We start from the raw sequence: 18,109 nt of genomic DNA, 5'->3' as shown, positions 1-18,109 counted from the left end.
TTTCACTATTCTGATGCCTCCAACCCCAGAGAAATTATAATTGCTTTTAAAATTTGGATAAATCAAAAATACCAGAAGCAGTGCACCCAACTTTGTAGAATACTGAAATGCAGACGCTATAATTGTCTTACACAGGGGAAAACATATCCTTCCCTAAAGAGATCAATTGGTATCATTTAAATTCTGTATGTTTGCTATGACATATATTATTAACACATTTCATATCTACGGACACAAAAATTAAAATATCCTCTTATACAGTGACCATAATTTTAGAAAATACCTGTACATCATGTGCTTATAATGTGCTCATTTACAAATTAAAATCATAATATTTTTTTCTCTACATTTTTATTGGACCTGGGACTTACCTGTCCTAATACCCAGCTGTCTCCAAACACCTGTGCATTTCTCACCTCCATGTTGTTTGATGTAGTCAGATCATTTGAAGTATATTTGTCAAAATTTCCACACAAGCCTGCTAGTTTACCCTGAAAGAGAAAAGAAGTTTTGTCATAAACTTACAGTCAATAATTGGCACAAATGACACACATGGAATATAAAAATTTTTAAGTAAAAACTGTGAATGTAAATCTGACTTATCCTTTGAAAATATCTGGCATTCTGCTATGCCTGCAGTACCATATTGTAAATATCTTTTAACAGAAATCAGTGGTTTTCTTCGTATTTTCCAGAACTTCTTCTTACTGCCTGCCTGTGAAAACAGACTGGAATCTAGTAATATTTTTTTCTGAAAGCTCAGTAGTGATTCCAGTCCAAAAGTAAAAAGTTCAGGTGAATTATTTAATGATTGTGAAGCCTGATTAGTTGTTGTCATTAAAACTTGCTGCCTCTAATTTTAGTTCACAATAGCTAGAACATTTGTAATAGCAATTATAAAAGAGACAGTTGCAACTTTCTTTCCTTGGACATATGCTGCTGATAGAAAAACTATGTATATGTGCATACATATATAAATATATAGGAAAATAGACATTTCTGCACAACAATAAAAAGTAGAGTTGGATTTTTAGGGTGCTGTGGCTCACACTAATGAGTTCTTTTTTCTTCAGTTCTGTTGCAGACATCTTCCCGCACTGGAGTCTCTGGAAGAAATAGTCATTGGAAAGAGAAAGAACGGGAAGTATTTGTGTTCCTAAATGAAACCTGTAGAACTCAGAAGCCTATAATAATTTTTCTTTAAAACTACATTAGATGGTCATTATAGCTTTGACTTACACTTCAAAGAATCTGATACTCTATTCTAGCCTAGCATGCTTTTTTTTCTTTTGCTGAATAAGCCCCATCTTCATACAAGTCTTCCTGTTTGAAACAAAGAATAATGTCATTCTGAATTGCACTGATATGGTTATTCTGCCAGCACCCAATGATTGAGTTCCAGAGACATGAAGGTAGATTATTGTATAGAAAAAGAAGAACAATTGGGAAAAAAAGGAGTCTTGAATTCTTCCTTGCATCATGACTGAATCCTGTCACAATATATGCATTAGGTTTAAATATAAGGTTTTTTCTAGGTCTTTTTCTGCATTTTGTCTTTTTAAATTAAAGCAAACATGTGACTCCATCTGTTCATCTCAGAAGCCTCTACTACATCCCAGGTTGCAGTTCCAACATCAGTCTAATGCAATCTGTACTACAAACTTGCCATCTTCCAGGTCACTGGGCATGGAAGCATCTTTTACATTGGCTTTAGGCAATGAAAACATTCAGTGAGCTGGGTAACTCAAAAACTACCCCTCCCTTCCATCCCCCAAAGTATCTCTGAGTCAGAGCCGAATCACTGCATATCTCCAAGGCTGCAGTGTATCAAGCAACAGAGTGAGCATACGTTTAGAAACCACTCCTTCTCTTCAGAAGTTGCTTTCTCCATCTCTTCTTACCTGGGAAACACTAGCAGCTGAACAAGCTATATCACTGGGAAAGCTAGTCTTGAAGGAAAGACTATCACAGCTATTCAATAAAAGATCACATTAGCAATATAGAGAATCGACACAAAATCTTGGGTTTATATTTCAGCTCACCTTCCATCGAGGTCCAACTTTTACATGCATCATTGTCTTCTTATCCCACAGAACTGTAATGTCCTGTTCTGGAAAGTGTATCACAGTATAATATCCAGCCTTCCAGAGCTGATAGTTAGATTTGTTGTCTTGTGCCCCTAGGGTCTTCTGACACAAATGAATATTTATTAAGATCTACTAAAGTAATGCTACCACATTACAGCAGAGCATATATTGAAGAATACTTAGCATATAGCTGACTCAATAATATTAGTAGAACTGTTGTTTAATTCTTTGATATTTTGTCTTTTCAGTCACTGAAGTTTGCTTCATTCTTTGGTTTCTCTTTCTAAATCAACTGAAAAGAAACTCATAAATGCCAGTATGTTTCAACTCCTTGAGACTTTTGGGCAATCTTCTTTGTATGACAAATAGAACTTGAAAAAAAAATGGGGAAAAAAAAAGTGTGTTCTGGGACCTGCTGCTTTAACCAGGCCTAAACACTTGTACTACATTTACTCAGACTGGGAGATGCTTTCCAAAAACATGCCCCTTTAGAGCTGTAAATTTGCAGTGCTTATCTTAAAAGGCAACCAAAAAAGGAAAGAAAACAACTAACCTGCTTCTCAGAAGGTTCACTAAAATAAATCTCAGTTTCTCCAACAGTGATGAAAACATTCTTTGAGCAAACAATATCATTGTCAAAGCACTTTTTGTTCTGAGCAATTATAGATATATTTGAGTTATCTGTGCTCTGCAACATTAAGAAGAAATAATTTTACTTATGTATGCAATTGCATTTCAGATTTATTCTATGCTTACCATCACAAAAAAGAAAAAAAAAAAAGGATACTTTAGAATTTACACACATTTTAAATTAACTTTAAGCAAGTTACCAAATCAGGAAATGCATTTTTAAATTCAAAATTGAGCCCACAAACTTTGGAGTTAAATTCAAGGAGCCATTATGTACAGCTGTGACTCCTCTTGCTGAAGACTTTACAAACTCAGAGGATCAGGCTACCTCTAAAATAAGAGTCTGGCTTAGGCTTTTAAAAAATCCTTATAGTTGGAATCTAATATTTATGGCACAGTGTGCTTGTTGAAATTTAGACATGCTATAAAAAGAGCTTTATTTTTAAACCAAGGTACATGAGATCAAGATGTTTTCATGTTTCTAAAACCAAGAAATCTTCCATCCGTCAGTAACAGAACAGTTTCTGTGCCACCACACAACAAAATTCACAAAACCATGAGTCATACTCAACGTTATTGGAGGGGGTAAAGGTTTCTGCCAATATTTTTGTTTGTAGGGTGGAGTTATATTAACATTTAGAAGATTTGAATATTTTGTTGTCCTGATTTACTGGTGTTTTAGTACTTCAAACTTAAGTGTACTGCCTTGCCAATCCCAAATCTTTTGGCTCTACAGCCCATTCATTATTTTTGCATTCTAGGCACAAAAAAAAAAATCACCTTTGCACCTTGGCTCAACACATCTGTTCATTCACCTATAGCTTCTGTGGTTCTTCTGTGTAATTCCCCGTAGTAAGATTTTATTTGAACAAAGGAGATGAACTGTCTTTTCAGTTGTTAACACTACCACAAAAAAAAAAAAATGAAGTTGTGTTTTTCCTATTATTTCCTATTTTAATTTGCTTTTCTGTTCTTTTCTGTACCGATCCTTGCAAATCAACAAGCAGCCATAACTATAGAAATTACTTGAGAAAGTTAACTTCATAACATTAATATGAACTACTGTTAATATTAATATGACACACTGTTTCTGAATCTGGTTCAATCTTTGAATAAATTTAGTCCTACAGTCATCAGAAACCTGAGACAGACATGAAATAAAAATCTTGGAAATGGCAAGTAACACCCACTGACTAATCTAATCTCATATGGGACACTTGGGTAGTGCTGGGAACAAAAAGGTTCTCTTTTGCTAAAACTCTTTTTGTTCCCACCCTCTTTTGAACATACTCTCTGAGACTATGATTAGATAAAATTAATTGGAGGTACTAATGGGCATGGTGTGCAAGATGGAAATGGTTGCTCTCAGCATCTCCCCAGTCCTGGGAACTACTCTTGGCTCCCAGAAATGCTGGGAGCATTGAAGAGCATTGAAGAGCTCCACTCGGTCACAACAGGAGGCATCCCTCGCCTTGGTGTCTGCCCACAGCATCTTCCCCCAGAGCTTTGCTCCCTCCTGTGGTCAATGTACCACTGCCTTGCTCAGTGTACCCCCAAAAGTTGCTGGCTACTTACTCCTTACTATTTCTTGCCTGTCTCACATTTGTACCCTTATTTATTCTGTGCTCATCAGAATTCAAGAATTAAAAAAATCAGTAATTTCTCTTCATCAGTGAGAAATACTGCATGCATAAAACATAGGTTCTATAGGAAGCAGTTTGTATATTTTTTTCTTAGTGAAAGTCAAAAGTAATTTTTTCTTAGCAAAAGTCACCAAACCCTTTAAAGAACACTTTCAATCTAAAATCAAAAAACAAACCCAACCCCAGATGATGGAAAGTATAGAGGCATTTTTTTCCCACACACAGAACATGCTACTGTTTTGCTACCCTTAGTCTAGCATGGCCCACAAGCCAGAGGATGCTGCTACCTGGCAGGGAAAACACTACAGCAAGCAAGTGCTTGTGAATGTGATGAGCACAAGTTGTGGGAGACTGCCTGCAAGCCCTATGTATCCTAATGCCAGGGCTTAGGAAACAGATGGTACTTGCCAGCAGTTAGCTTGGAAGGCAGCAGTTACATGGGTAAGGTTATTCACTAACTGCTTAGTGGTAAGGGCATGTAGGAAATCAGATCTCCATGATTTAGCAAGGGAACCCAGTTTAAAAGTATTTAAAGTTTCAAGGTAAAGTTCATCTGTTCCATTTTGTTGTAAATTCGTGTTAGGTTGCACTCAAAATAAAACCGGTCACTATCTTATTGGGAAATACACTATGTTTTAATTAAACCAAGCCTGCTGCTGGAGTACCAATTATTCCTCTCAAAGTCAGATAACAGCCCAGAGCAGTTTTTGATTTATTGGATGTGATGTGGTAAATTAAAAAGGAGACAATGTCATTAGTTTGGTAGATAGGATGCAAACTGAAACATTCTGTGCTGGGCAACTGAAAAATGAGAAAAGGAGTTACTCCCCACGATGGCTCAGCGCAGAGAAGGACTTTGCTTGCAGTCTCTGGGTCTATTTGGTGCCTAGGACACTATGGGCTCTTTTCATTGCACAGGTTAGCTTAGCCTCAGCAAAAAGGGACACTCTGAGTTAATAGGGAAGTAATGTCTTCCTTGTAAGAAAAGAAATTAAGATCTTGATTTTAAATAAGGATAGTGAAATCAGGCTAATTATCCCACAGTGAAAGTACACCTTTTTTGGCAATGAAGTCAAGTCCTTGAGGCAGCAGAGGGTAGCTATATTAGTTATGCTAACTGAAGCTGCTGCCTGTGCCTTCTGCCAGTCCAGGCCAATCCCTTCAGCTGAACAGCATCAACATACTAAAGTCAGAAGTTTTTGTATATGGTTGGGATTTGAGCCAAGAGCACACACTGAGTTATATTTCAAGTTAACTCTGCAGTACAGATAAGCCTGGAGCCAGGAAGTGTTTTGCTGACCAAAGCCAGAACAAGGAGTCCTGAAGACACTTGAAATACTTCCTTACTTATAAGACTGCATGATGGTGTTAAATTACTAGAAATTATGCAGGACAGATATGCATAGAGACTGTGCTAGTAGTTCAGTAGAGTAATGAGTAAATCACACTTTTAAGAAAAAAGGGCTTTGTATTAAATCCTGAATCTTCTGTGCTTTCTCTTTTTCTAATTAAATCTTAGGCCTAAACTCAAACATAAAAATATCATTATGGATTACATGTTTGTTTTGGCTCTAAACTTTCACAAAATTATTTGCTTTCCATACATTTACAAAATTATTTGCTTGCTGTTCTCTCCATATAGGTCAATAGATACCTTTCCAAGCCATACAATACTAGACAAATTCAAAGACAGTTTCTATCACAGTCTTCAAATTATTCTGTAGCTGCTGCACAGGCAGCGTCTTCTTTCAATAAAGAAGAAATAAAGTGCAGCTGAAACTTAGCACTTAACTATTACCAGCGCAAAAGAAAAGACTATTCAGATAAAGCGAGGATCATCTTCTGATGTTTATATAAGACAGGGAGGTCTTAAGCAAATCTCAAGAATTCTTGAGGAATGTGATGGTATAAATGATAATGATCAAGTTCCACCTCTCTAATCTGCACTAAATCCACACAAATATGAAAACAAGCTTTTGTCACTACCACTAGAAGAAATGTCTGAGTAGACACTAGGAGCAGGTCTAATGAATAACAAGGTGGGGGATTTTTTGGTTTTGTTTTTTTCTGCACAGCCTCTTTCCAAGGCAGAGTCACTCATTACCTTTTTAGGTAAAATGCACCCAGCAGGGGATGTACTTCAGTTCATCATGTGAAACCTACTTATGCTGACAGAAACTAGAAATAAAATGGTTTTCCCACTGCAAGAGTATCTTCCCACGTAAATTACCATATCCAGCCTGTTCCAACTTAATATCAGTGTCTTTGTGATAACATGGAGTTGCCAAGCAACAGAAAAGACAGAGTCACAGCTCTGGGCAGTCAGTCAAAAGCTCATTGTCAGTCCCACTTCTCAGGACATTCTTTTTCTAGACTTCACTGCACTTTTTTTTAATATATTTCTTCCTAGTCAAAAAAGTAAAGCACTGCTTTCCTTTTTCTGGTTTGGTGTTGGTTTGGGGGTTTTTTTAGCAGTGCTTGGGAATGCTAGAGTTTATTTTTGTTAGAAACTTTCTATTTCAATATCCTGTTAGAAATCTCCTGTCCCTTTTAACCAATTCTGTGTAGTGTGCTTACATCGTCAAAATGCAGCCTGGGGAAGAAAATATAATTGGCTGTATTAATTTATTTGAAAGTTTCATCAAAATCTCTCTAACTGTTCAGTGTAAAGACTCATTTTTTCCATTCTCAATACCCTTATTTACCCATTACTTTTCATTTATTCCCTACAAAATTGCAAACTAGGGTGGCCATAAAGACATATAAGGACATCCTGTGAGTGGCATAAAGATAAATTAGACCTATATTCCTTTTCCTTTAATGATGTTTTTGGTGTTTTCATACATAGCCACAAAGAGAAGTGCAAAAATCTCTAAAAATATTGAAAAAAAAATACAAAGTAGTTTAAAAAGTAGAATTTTCTTTCTTCTTCCTACATATTTTCAGAGAGATTCCTTAGCTCTGTTCAGATTTAACATTTCAGGAGATTTTATGGAAAGTCAGAATTAGCTTGGTCATGGTTTATTGGCTCGGAGTTTCTTCTGAAGGAACTTAATATTTGAAACTATTACTTCTAGGAAGCTTGATCCAGGAGAAGTAAAACATATTAGCCCATATTTAATGAGCATTTGGGCATAAATATGTAAGTTATTTTGGGGAGTAGACAAATGCCTTGGCATCTAACTTGTTCTTGCTCTATTCATTTCCTGTGACATTTTACTATGGACTTGATCTCCAGATAATCAGTGGAAATGCATTAATTATGCAAAATTCATTTTAATTGACACTAAGAAGCATCTCTTATTGAAAGGCTTCCCTTTTTTTGCTGCTGCACCTAATTTCTTCTGCACCTTCCCAGAATTACATATACAGTCCATGTAAATTTATTTGATCCCTGTTTTTGCATCCCATACTAATTTGTATCAGCAAATAGTCATTCCCACAGCTATTAAAACAATGAAGCAATATTGCTTGGAGTCAACAGATGGCACTGAAACACACTGTCTCAGTCTGGGAAGAAATCCACATGAAAGTTGGGAAAAATATTGTGGGAAAGATAGTGGGTGATCCTTTTACACGAGAGAGAAAAGAGAGGAAAGAAATTGTAATAGCACTTTTTTTACAACCAATTTTATGTATTTTTATACAAGTATTTAAAAAAAGAATAAAAAAAGACATTTAGGAACTAAGAATCTGAGAGCCAAATTGCTTATGCAAATGCACGTTAATTTTCTTTTCCTTTACATCTTTTACACGGCTGCAGAGTATTTTCACCCAAAATATAGCAAAGAAGCTTGCAATACACATGTAAGATACAAGACATTTCTAGCTTTGAAGCACAGTTGAATAGAATAGGAGGAGAGCAACATGACTGAGTAGATTCACTGATGAAAATTCAAGAGGAGTGAGATTATTCCAGCTACTGACTTACCCTCCAACAACTTCCAGATGCTTGCTAATGCATCCATGATAACTCTTTCCTATTTCTTTAAAAATGACTTCTGAAAAGGATACCTCTCAGGCAGAATAAACTCTCAAAAAATCCAAAAATATGTGTGACAACTATGTACATGTATATGTATATGTATATGTATATGTATATGTATATGTATATGTATGTATACATATGAGCAACAGGAAAAACATACCATTATATAATAATTTCTTTATATATAGAGGCTTTTTCTAGCAGATTTTACTGCAATAAAGAGCTGTTAGGTATTCTGAAGGTTTGTCAACAATAAAATCCAAATAGTTTTTTTAAAAATATAATAATAATGAAAATACATAACAGAAAATATTTTACTTTATCTACTTAAAATAGAACCTTGTTCTAACTCAATATTTCTTAATTTTGAAAACACTAGAGAGATATCACTGAAAAAGTTTTGATGTTCTTTTTTTCACATTTTAAAAGAACTATATTAAAGGGTTTGAGAAAAAAATCATTTAAAGCAGATTTCCTTTTGTTTCATTTACTTTATTTTGCCTGCTTGTGTACCAGATCTAGCTTTTGCACAGGTCATATTACTGCAATCTCTTTCTAATTAAACATGACACCTTCTGTAGACTGAAGATTTGAGAATCTTTGAATATTTGTTTCCAAGTGACACAATCTGTAATATGAATTATTCTGAATTACAAATCAGCAGTACAGTTGGTGGTGTTAGTTTTAATATCTAAGCATGCATTTACATGTATTTACATGAGACCTGTTAGTGTTGTTTTATTAATAAGTGCATGATAAATGTTAATATTTTGTTGTTAGTTGTAATGATAAACCGCAACAAGAAAATAAAGGACAAGGGCTCCATCAAATGATTGCAGAAGCTAGAAAGCTGAAACTTGCACAAAGCTGTTATGTTTTGCAATATAAAAGAATGTAAAGTGTGTTCATTTACACTGCTGAAGTTTAGTTTTTATATATTCAGAAAAAACCCCAAACTTCATATCCTGACCTTAATCATTATAAATTGAATTCATGGTTCTCATAGTTCACCAACACCCAGAGTCAGAGGCCATAAACTAAGCAGCACCTGCAGGTCACTGGCCCAAGCATCCAACACCTCCCCACACAGAGAAGGGCTGGGTGCTACCGCTGCACACACAGCTCTGAAACAGCATCACATCACTCTGGGCTTTGCTCATCTTTTACTGCGCTCTGTCATCAACAGTCCACAAAGCTGAACCCACCAGAGGCCCTCAAGCAGCCATCCTGTGAACTGCCTTTTCAGGCAACCATAAGAGTAAAACAATCTGGAGTCAGTATGGTCAAAGGGCTTTTGGATGATGAACATTAACCAAAAATCAGAAATTCAAGGCAAAAGGTCACTAAATAGCAAAGTCCTCAGTAAGGGAATCCAACTTCTGAATCACACTACGCAAACACCACCTCCAAATTGCCATTATAGTGGTAAGAATATTTTCCCCAAGCCTTTCCTGGAAGCCCTCCATGTTAATCTGCACAAGTTGAAAGAAATCTTTCCTTTGTTGGAGAATAAAAGTGATTCATTCACTGCATAATTTAATGGTCTGGAGAATCAGGTGGTGGAGGCGGAAAGGCATGTAGAGGTAATTGAGTCTGAAATCATTGATCTGAAGAAAATGGAACCAGAGCATAAATCCGTTGCCAACTGTAATCAGATCTTTTGCTCACAGAAGAAATAGAACAAATAGAAAAACAGGTACAGCTGAAGACAGGATGGAAAGGGATGTCTCCCCGAGGGAGCTTGCTATTGACCCTTACAGGACTTCCAGAGACCCAGAAAAAAAAAAGAGGGCATCCAGAAAGATTTCCTCTGAAATCATGGGACTAATGAAAAGCAAACTGTTGATATTCTTTGCAACTAGAGCAGAGCAAACTATTCACAGTAAATAATTTTTTTTCACTAAAATATAGTCTCTTTCTTTTTTGGGCACAAATTTTCACACAATACATCATTATTTCTGTGCAGTTACTGCTGCTATAAATTATTTGACAAGTATTTTAAGTGGAAATATTTTGGTGCATCATTTACTCATAAAGTCATACAAGAGAATATGGCTTGAGGATTAGGTATGTTAACTAAAAATCTAAAGGCACTCTGATTGAAAGCCCATGTACAGTTTTATTCCCAGAAAAAATGGAAATTGCTTTTAGAGTCTGGTGTCCAATTTTAAACATTTGTAATTTCAAATTCAACTTTTTTTTACTTTCTCCTTAAAATCTCCAGAATCTATTATAAGAAACTATTTGTCTTAACTATAAATAGTCAGCTTGACAATGTTGATTAACCATGAACCTGCAGCTTTAATCCTCTATAGGGTGACTGACAACAAGAAGAATGTATTTATTTTACAAATAGGCTATGAGAGAGACCATGCCAAATATTTAATTCTACAGCTTTGCCAATTTCATGGATCTACAGTCTGGCTACCTGGCACAAATGATGTTGAAAAAGAGCTGCACAAAAAATTACACAAAATATTCAATAAGGGAGAATAGGATAAATCCTACTTCTGACTCCTCAGATCTGTCAAACGAGTAATTGAAAAATTGTTGCTTTCTGTATGATTCATCCATCTTATGCCTAGACATCATCTGAAAAATTTACCACTCAAGATAAATATATCAGCAAATAATGGCCAAAGGATTATCAGTGCATCAAACAACCTCTATATTAAGCACTCTAATAAAAGTGTAATTTACTAAGAGCTTTGAACTTGCTTCAAGTTACAAAAGAAGGGGAATGCAAGAGAAGAGTTCACTGGCTGTATTCCCCAGATCAGTCCAGGTATCTACCTCTGGGGACTGCTCAGCCAGAGGAGAGCCACTTGGGAAACTGTAGTGGTGGTTCCTGAGCTGATGTATGTTTTGTTAAATGAACTTAACTTGAATGGGCTCTTATGTAACGTCTGCTGACCCAAAAGAGTTACATCTGTGCTTTTAATTGGCATAATGGTCTGATTATTTGATCAAATGGCTCAAAATGTTTGCTGCTATCATAATCCTCCAACTTTGGCTTCAAAAGAGTTTTCATGATTGCATCAAAAAAGCTTAAAAAGGGTACTTTAAAATGCTGAAACCTCTAATGGCAGGGGAAAAGAAGTGAAAATATTTACCTCATACTTTGAATTTAAGAGTAATCTTTTAAATAGGAATACTTGAGGATGAGACCTTAGTTATGCTGACCTGCATCTTTCAAGATACAGGATCAAAACAGTCCATCCCTTTCTGTGCTTTAGGATCTTCTTGACAACTTAAGGTCAGTGGAAACCTAAGATTAGTGGAAATACTTCAGTGGGGGTTTTGGGGTATTTTTTTAAAAGGCAGATGAGCATTGCAACAGAGCACCCTCTCATTTGAGAATATTCTGATGGGTAGTTTATCCCTCTGAACTCCTGCTTGAAATCTGCCCCAAAGCAGAGAAAATATTTTTTATTACAAATGCTACTAATTTTTTTTTAATATTTTTTTCTGAGAAAAAAATTTCTTCTGTTTCACCTAAGAGAACATTTCTGAGGGGCTCCAAGTGCGCTCACCCTTCAAGACTTACTAAAAGTTCTGAGCTGCAGGACTGAAAACCACCACAGAAATAAAAAGGCCAAGACTTGTCATAGAAAGACATTAATTTTACTGTAAGTGCAGGTCTATGAAATAGGTAAGTGGAAGAAACAGACAGCAACCAGTAAAATGTTTACCAGGAAAACAACCCCATTTTTTGGAGGAAAGAATGTAGCATCATCAAAGACAGTAAAATAAGACAATAAGCAAGAAAATGGATGAAAAAATATATTTAAATATTTTCAAGTAAGAAACTATTTGACTTTAATTTTATTGTTCATATTTAGATTAGCAAAATGAAGTGTTTACATGATCGACAATGATAAATGAGTTGGTCTGGTGAGGTTTTTTTTTTAACCTTCAAAATAACTGAGATTTTAGAATGTTAAAAATAAATATTGATGCTTTCTCCGTGAATGTCATTCATCTATATAGGGACTTTACATCTCAGTATGTAATGTAACTCCTAATTCCTTTATAAAAGAGAAGTTATTATTTCATGAGACCTTACTACCCTAATATTCTTAATTGCTGATCTAAATATTTTATGTCATTTTTCTGCCCAATGGACAAATCTGTTGACTAGCTATAAAGGGCTTTTTCATACACTTACAGTCACCTTAAACAAAAAGGCCTGACAGGAGACACTGATGCTGAAAACAAGTAAGTTTCATAATTGGCTGAAAGCTTATACTTGATTTTTCTCCCACAGGAGCACAAGGGCTCCTTATTAAAAACATAATAAAGGTAAGGATGAGTTCTTTGTTTGGTACAATGGAATATGATGACAAAGAGTTGTTCAAACAGATCAGATTTAGGAAGGCCAACAGCCAAATCAAACAGTGAGGGCTGGTAACATGGATGGGAACAGAACATTATCATGCCTCTGGGGATGATGGATTCAAATTATAATTCTTGCACTCAGTTCTATATCTGGGAAGAGCTCATATGCCAACAAACGGATTGTAGCTATAACTTCCCTTATTGCCCTGCCACAACACCTTTAGGGTGCTTCTGTTAGTAGAAACAAAGCAGTTCACTGCTTACAGGAAAAAGACTAAAGGATAAAAGATAAAAGGGAAAGGATAAACTTATTACAGTTCTGTATATACAATAATACAACCACTGTAGCTGCTTCAGTTTCAGGCGTCTGGTGAGCATTTCATGTTATCCATAAAAATCTGCCTTGCAACAGCACTACAAACTAGCATTAAATCAATGGAATGTGTATTAGCAGCTGTGAAATCTATGATCTGCGAGCTTACAGGCAGCAAACTTGAAGCACACACCCCAATGACAGAAGATTAGAAGACCTTTAAACACCCCTTCCAACCCAAATCATTCTATGATTCTGTGATTGTGTTTAAAAAAAAATGGTTTATAGAACAGGTAGCACAGTTTAGGCACTACTGCCTTGGATATCTGCCAAGATGTTAGGCAAGGAACATAAATTTTGCAGTTCTATATACACTTTTCCACCTTTCATCTGGCTTCTCTATTTGGATAACACTAAAAGAGACAAGGCTCTCTTACATACCTTCTCAACAAATAGTAGCTCAAGGTAGACTCATATTACTTAGACACTACTATTTAAAATGTCACAATATATGGGAAGAGGATTATACAGAGAGAGAGACATGGAAACCTCTGCTCTAGGAACAAGAAAAGAATAATTTAAACAAGAGCAGCCTCATCATGCTATCATGTCTGTATATATAATGCAGCTTAACCACATCTGGATGTGATACAAATATAGTATAAATGTGTACATACAAATAAAAGCATATGTGATTATCATTCAAGCTGCCACTATGAAGATGTCCATTACATGTATTTCATTTCTTTTTCTCACATAAAATTCTATTCCTGCATAATAGTAGCTAATTTAGTGCCTAACTTCACAGTAATGTAGTTTCTGTTCATTGGTTTGCATTTGTTCATTGTTGAATTTCCTCTTTTATTATGCAATGTGTTCTGCCATAAGATGTCCTGAAGCTTTTGTTTCAGCTATTCAGACTGAATTTTTATCATCAGAATACTCTACCTCAGTCCTCACATCACCTTTTCAAAATTGTTTCTGCTGCTGAGTGCAGGTCTCAGCATGGATCCCTGTGGGATTCCACCAGGATTTCTTCCTTCTTTAAAAAGATTAAAAAAAAAAAAAAAAAAAAAAGGCCACTTATTCTTGTGTTTTTTCTTGTGTTTTAACCTCTGGCTTGTAATTAGTTCAGCAGAGGGAAAGCAAGATGATGAAGGGACTAGAATATACCTCTTACAAGGAAAGCATGAGGAAGCTGGGCCTGTTCAGCCTCTGGAAGAGATGACTGAGAAGGGATGTCATCAAAGTTCATAAATGTCTAAGGGAGGCTGTCAAGGGGATGGAACCAGGCTCTTCCCAGACAAGGAACAGGACAAGAGGCAATGGGCAGAGAGAGATGCACAGCAAGTTCTGCTTAATATAAGGAAGAACTTCTTTGCTGTGCTGGGGACTGGCACAGATTGCCCAGAGAGGGTGTGGAGATAATGAAGAGCTGTCTGAACACAGACCTGTGCCATGTGCTCTAGGATGTGCCTGAGCAGAGAGGTTGGACCAGATGACCCATTCTGTGATTTTGTGAATTTGTGTCTCAAAGAATATTCATTCTCATCCTATATGAGAATAGTTTCTAAAAAATATTTTTGAAATATTTCCCCAAAAGGTCTTTGAGCTAAAATACACACATATAACTTGATTATCCTTGTCAATATATTGCCTTCACAGAATATCTCTGAAGACTCATCATGCATGAATTACTTTTATTAAAAAAAAAAAAGATGGTTAAACTTTTCTCCCATTATAATTTATCTTTTTAAAAAATTATATTAAGTTCCTTCATATATAAATTAGACATATTGCTCTGTTCCTGTCAAATTCAGCCATTAAGTCCTTTTAAAATATTTGGTTATCCTGCCATCTTCCATTCCTCTTATTCCTGGGTTTCATATCACATAATTCATCAGTTGTGTGTTTTAGTTCCCTCAAAACTCTGGGGCATTTGTCATAACATCCCATCCTTTGTTTCTTTTTCTTTTTTTTTTCCCCCTTAAAAATTCTCTAAACATTTCCCAGTCAAAAATCAGCCCGCAGGTATATCTTCTGTTCCAGACATAATTATGCAATGCCTAATATGTACTAAAGAATCCTTCAATATAGGTCATGAAAGCTTTCCATATACTAAAGAAAGAAAAATTTTGAACAAATTAGACTATACTTTCTCACATAAGCTGAGTTTGGGAAAAAATTAAGTTTGAAAAGCTGCTAAAAAAGTCTGAGAAGTCTGAAAAGCAGATCTGTGTAGGCAGCATTTTCATCATTTGTGTCATGTTCACCTGAAGAATGGCCTATTGACAGTGTGCCATGTGCCTTAATTATCTGGCTGCCAACTTTATTCTTGGATGCCAAATGCTCCCCATGATTTGTTTCCAGATAGGCTCTTTCTTACACAGTAGAGTGACAGGTGATATTTGATTGTAAAAGCCAAATATTCCAGTATCATACTAAAGTTTGAAAAAGGAGCACAGATTTGTCTTAAAAACTTCTCTGAATGAATGGCACAAGAATTAAGAACTGATAACCTACTTTTTCACATCATCATACAGGCAAGATGATTTTACAAGTAAAGTAGCCCCGATTTTTGCATCTTAAAGAAGGAAGACTTGTACAAAGGTTCATATATCTCTAAGAGTAAGAGCTTTTTGATTATATACGATACATGACAGGAATTTGCTGTGAGATATTATTCTTTTTCAAATCTCTCTTTTTTCTTTTTAAACATACACAAAAAATCTGGAACAAATGTATTTTATTTCACAGCTGTGAATACTCTACTAAAACATACTTGAAATAAACTATTTGCAATAGTCTTTGTTGAGAAACTATGCTTTATTCTTAAACTTAGATAGTCAGGAAAATGAGTATTCTTCTAAACATTTTACTGTAACTGAGAACACAGACAATCTTAAAATAGCAACAATTATAATAAACAATAGTGGTTTTAATAATAGACTATATTTTTAAATGTCATGGTTTTTAAAGTAATGGCATTTTTAAACAAAAAGCTAGCAATGTATTCTAAATGTGTGCTATGAGGAACATAAGCATGTAGCTGACAGACAATCTCAATGAATTATTTCACTGTTGAATTATGAAATCATTATGTTTGATATTATTATACATATCAATCCAGATCTGATGCAGATCACGTTCAAGAAGAATTCCAAGCAGCCTGAGCTCAACACTAACCCTAGGCCAAACAGGGTTTACAGATAATTATTAAATGAATCAATGGATTACACCTAGTTCTAATAGTTTCTATTGTGTTATTCTTTGCTCATTGTGACAAATGTATGGTTAAGACAGAAAAGAAAATATTAGTTTTTCTTTTTATCTAAATCATAGAGATATGCAAGAACACACCCATGTACCATTTCAAACAGATGAGCACAAAATATCATGTACAGGTTCTTCTTCCACATCTGCTTTACAGCTGGTTTTTTTATATTGTTTTATAAAGACCAACTCCTGATGTTCAAAACACTTGTTTTCTCGAGGACACAAGAAAACAGTCCTCTTACCTTTAGCAGGTAAGTTTGGCAGTCACTGACATAATCATACTCCAACCCATCAAAGGTGTAATAATGTCGGTCTCCATAAATGGTGCACACAGCAGGACAGGGGTAGCTGGTGCAGTTGAAGACACCTCTCCGACAAACGCTGCAAGGAAAGCCAACAATCAGTATCTCCTCATAATGGCAGTCTTCGCTGCATATTTTCAAGAAAATGCTTTCTTGTGTTCTTTATTTCAAATCACACAGAAATTCAGGAATGGAATAATAGTCTCAGTCCTTGAAACAGAGATCTACACTGTGAATTGCTTCTGAGGATACTGGTGATGCCATGGCAAGATAGTGCTGAATATTTTTCCATAAGTACAATAAAAATGCATTAAAAATAAATGCAAAATCTCAAACTTTGCAGGGCTTATGCAAATATTTCCATCCCTGCCCCCAGTGTAGATAAGGCACAATGCCACAACATGCTTATTCATAAGACATCAGTAGTCTATTTTATCTAAATTTTGATAAAGGTCTGTAAATTTTCAAAGGAAAATACCTCCAGTTGCTATCTGTAAGATTTCAGGATATCAGACAAATATGGAATACGTTTCAGAAATTAATGCTGATATTTTGTAAGATTACTTTCCTGTCAGCTACATTCAGTGGCTTACACAAACTTATATGAAAGTAGTACTGGCATCCTCTATTTTTGTAAGTGTAAGTCCTCAGTTGGTTTGGTTTTTAACTGATTAAAAGCTGCCATGCTAATTTTTTTTCATTATTAAATATACACTTAAGTGATTATAGATATTTTGGCTAGGAAATTAGCATATCTCTCTTTTACTCTTTGGCTGTCTTTCATTATATTCTATTCTGCAAAATGCCACATCTTCATTTCAGAAACGAACATGTATGTGTGGAATTAAGCGCTTGTTTTTGGCTGCTTTTTAACTTGGATATGTTCAGCTTCCTTTTCAGATCTGAAAAGGCACTCACCCCAAAGTCTTCCTACCTATCCAAGCCTATCTGTAAGCCTAATAAAAGATATATCTTCTATCTATAAACAGGCATATATATTTTTGATTTTCAAAGTACACAACACATTTTCTGTATCAGTTTCACTTTGGGTCTAGATCCAGATGATTTGAAAGTGTGCAAAATGAACTCACCAGGTGTAACATGGAGTAGCTATCACTTCTCCTGACAGAAACTCTCTGTCTTTCCAGGTGCATGGACAACTGTCAGGAATATAACATTTCCCTCTGTGCTCAGCCATCCTTCAAAATAAAAAAAAATATTAAGATGAAAAAGTAAATCCAAAAGAAGATCAATGTAACTGAATGTGCAGCGTATTGTTGAAACCCCACCAAGAGCAACCAGTCTTCCACCCAGCTAAGGAAAATTGTCTCATCAGCAAAAGCTGTCCAAATCAAATGACCTCCACTGTGCAGAGCTGGAGACTGCCAAGCCCACAGCTGCAGCTCTCCTTCTATCTGGCAAGGGGTAAATTGGTGTGGGCTGCAGTTCCCATGCAGGAGTGTCGGTAGGGAAGGTGTTCCTCTCTGAAAACTCCAGCGGGTCTGGGTACCATGCGAGCAGCTGAGGGGTGG

At 35.7% G+C, this 18,109-nt stretch overlaps 1 protein-coding gene across 1 annotated transcript in view; it reads right to left on the bottom strand.

Annotated features, from left to right (window-relative positions):
* OTOGL (otogelin like) overlaps positions 1 to 18,109 on the bottom strand; it is a 94,844-nt gene that overhangs the window by 40,263 nt on the left and 36,472 nt on the right. Inside the window, exons 24-28 of the mRNA XM_085569748.1 lie at positions 17,669 to 17,776; positions 16,518 to 16,656; positions 2,641 to 2,775; positions 2,043 to 2,189; positions 372 to 491 (exon numbers count right to left, since the gene is read on the bottom strand). Of these exons, the coding sequence (XP_085425874.1) occupies positions 372 to 491; positions 2,043 to 2,189; positions 2,641 to 2,775; positions 16,518 to 16,656; positions 17,669 to 17,776 (649 nt within the window). The remainder of the gene's footprint in view (positions 1 to 371; positions 492 to 2,042; positions 2,190 to 2,640; positions 2,776 to 16,517; positions 16,657 to 17,668; positions 17,777 to 18,109) is intronic.

The sequence above is a fragment of the Lonchura striata genome, chromosome 1A, assembly GCF_050655825.1.
Source record: "Lonchura striata isolate lonStrDom1 chromosome 1A, ASM5065582v1, whole genome shotgun sequence".
Classification (NCBI taxonomy): Eukaryota; Metazoa; Chordata; class Aves; order Passeriformes; family Estrildidae; genus Lonchura; species Lonchura striata.
The sequence above is the reverse complement of the archived record's forward strand: the minus strand, read 5'-3'. Positions and strand labels throughout refer to the sequence as shown.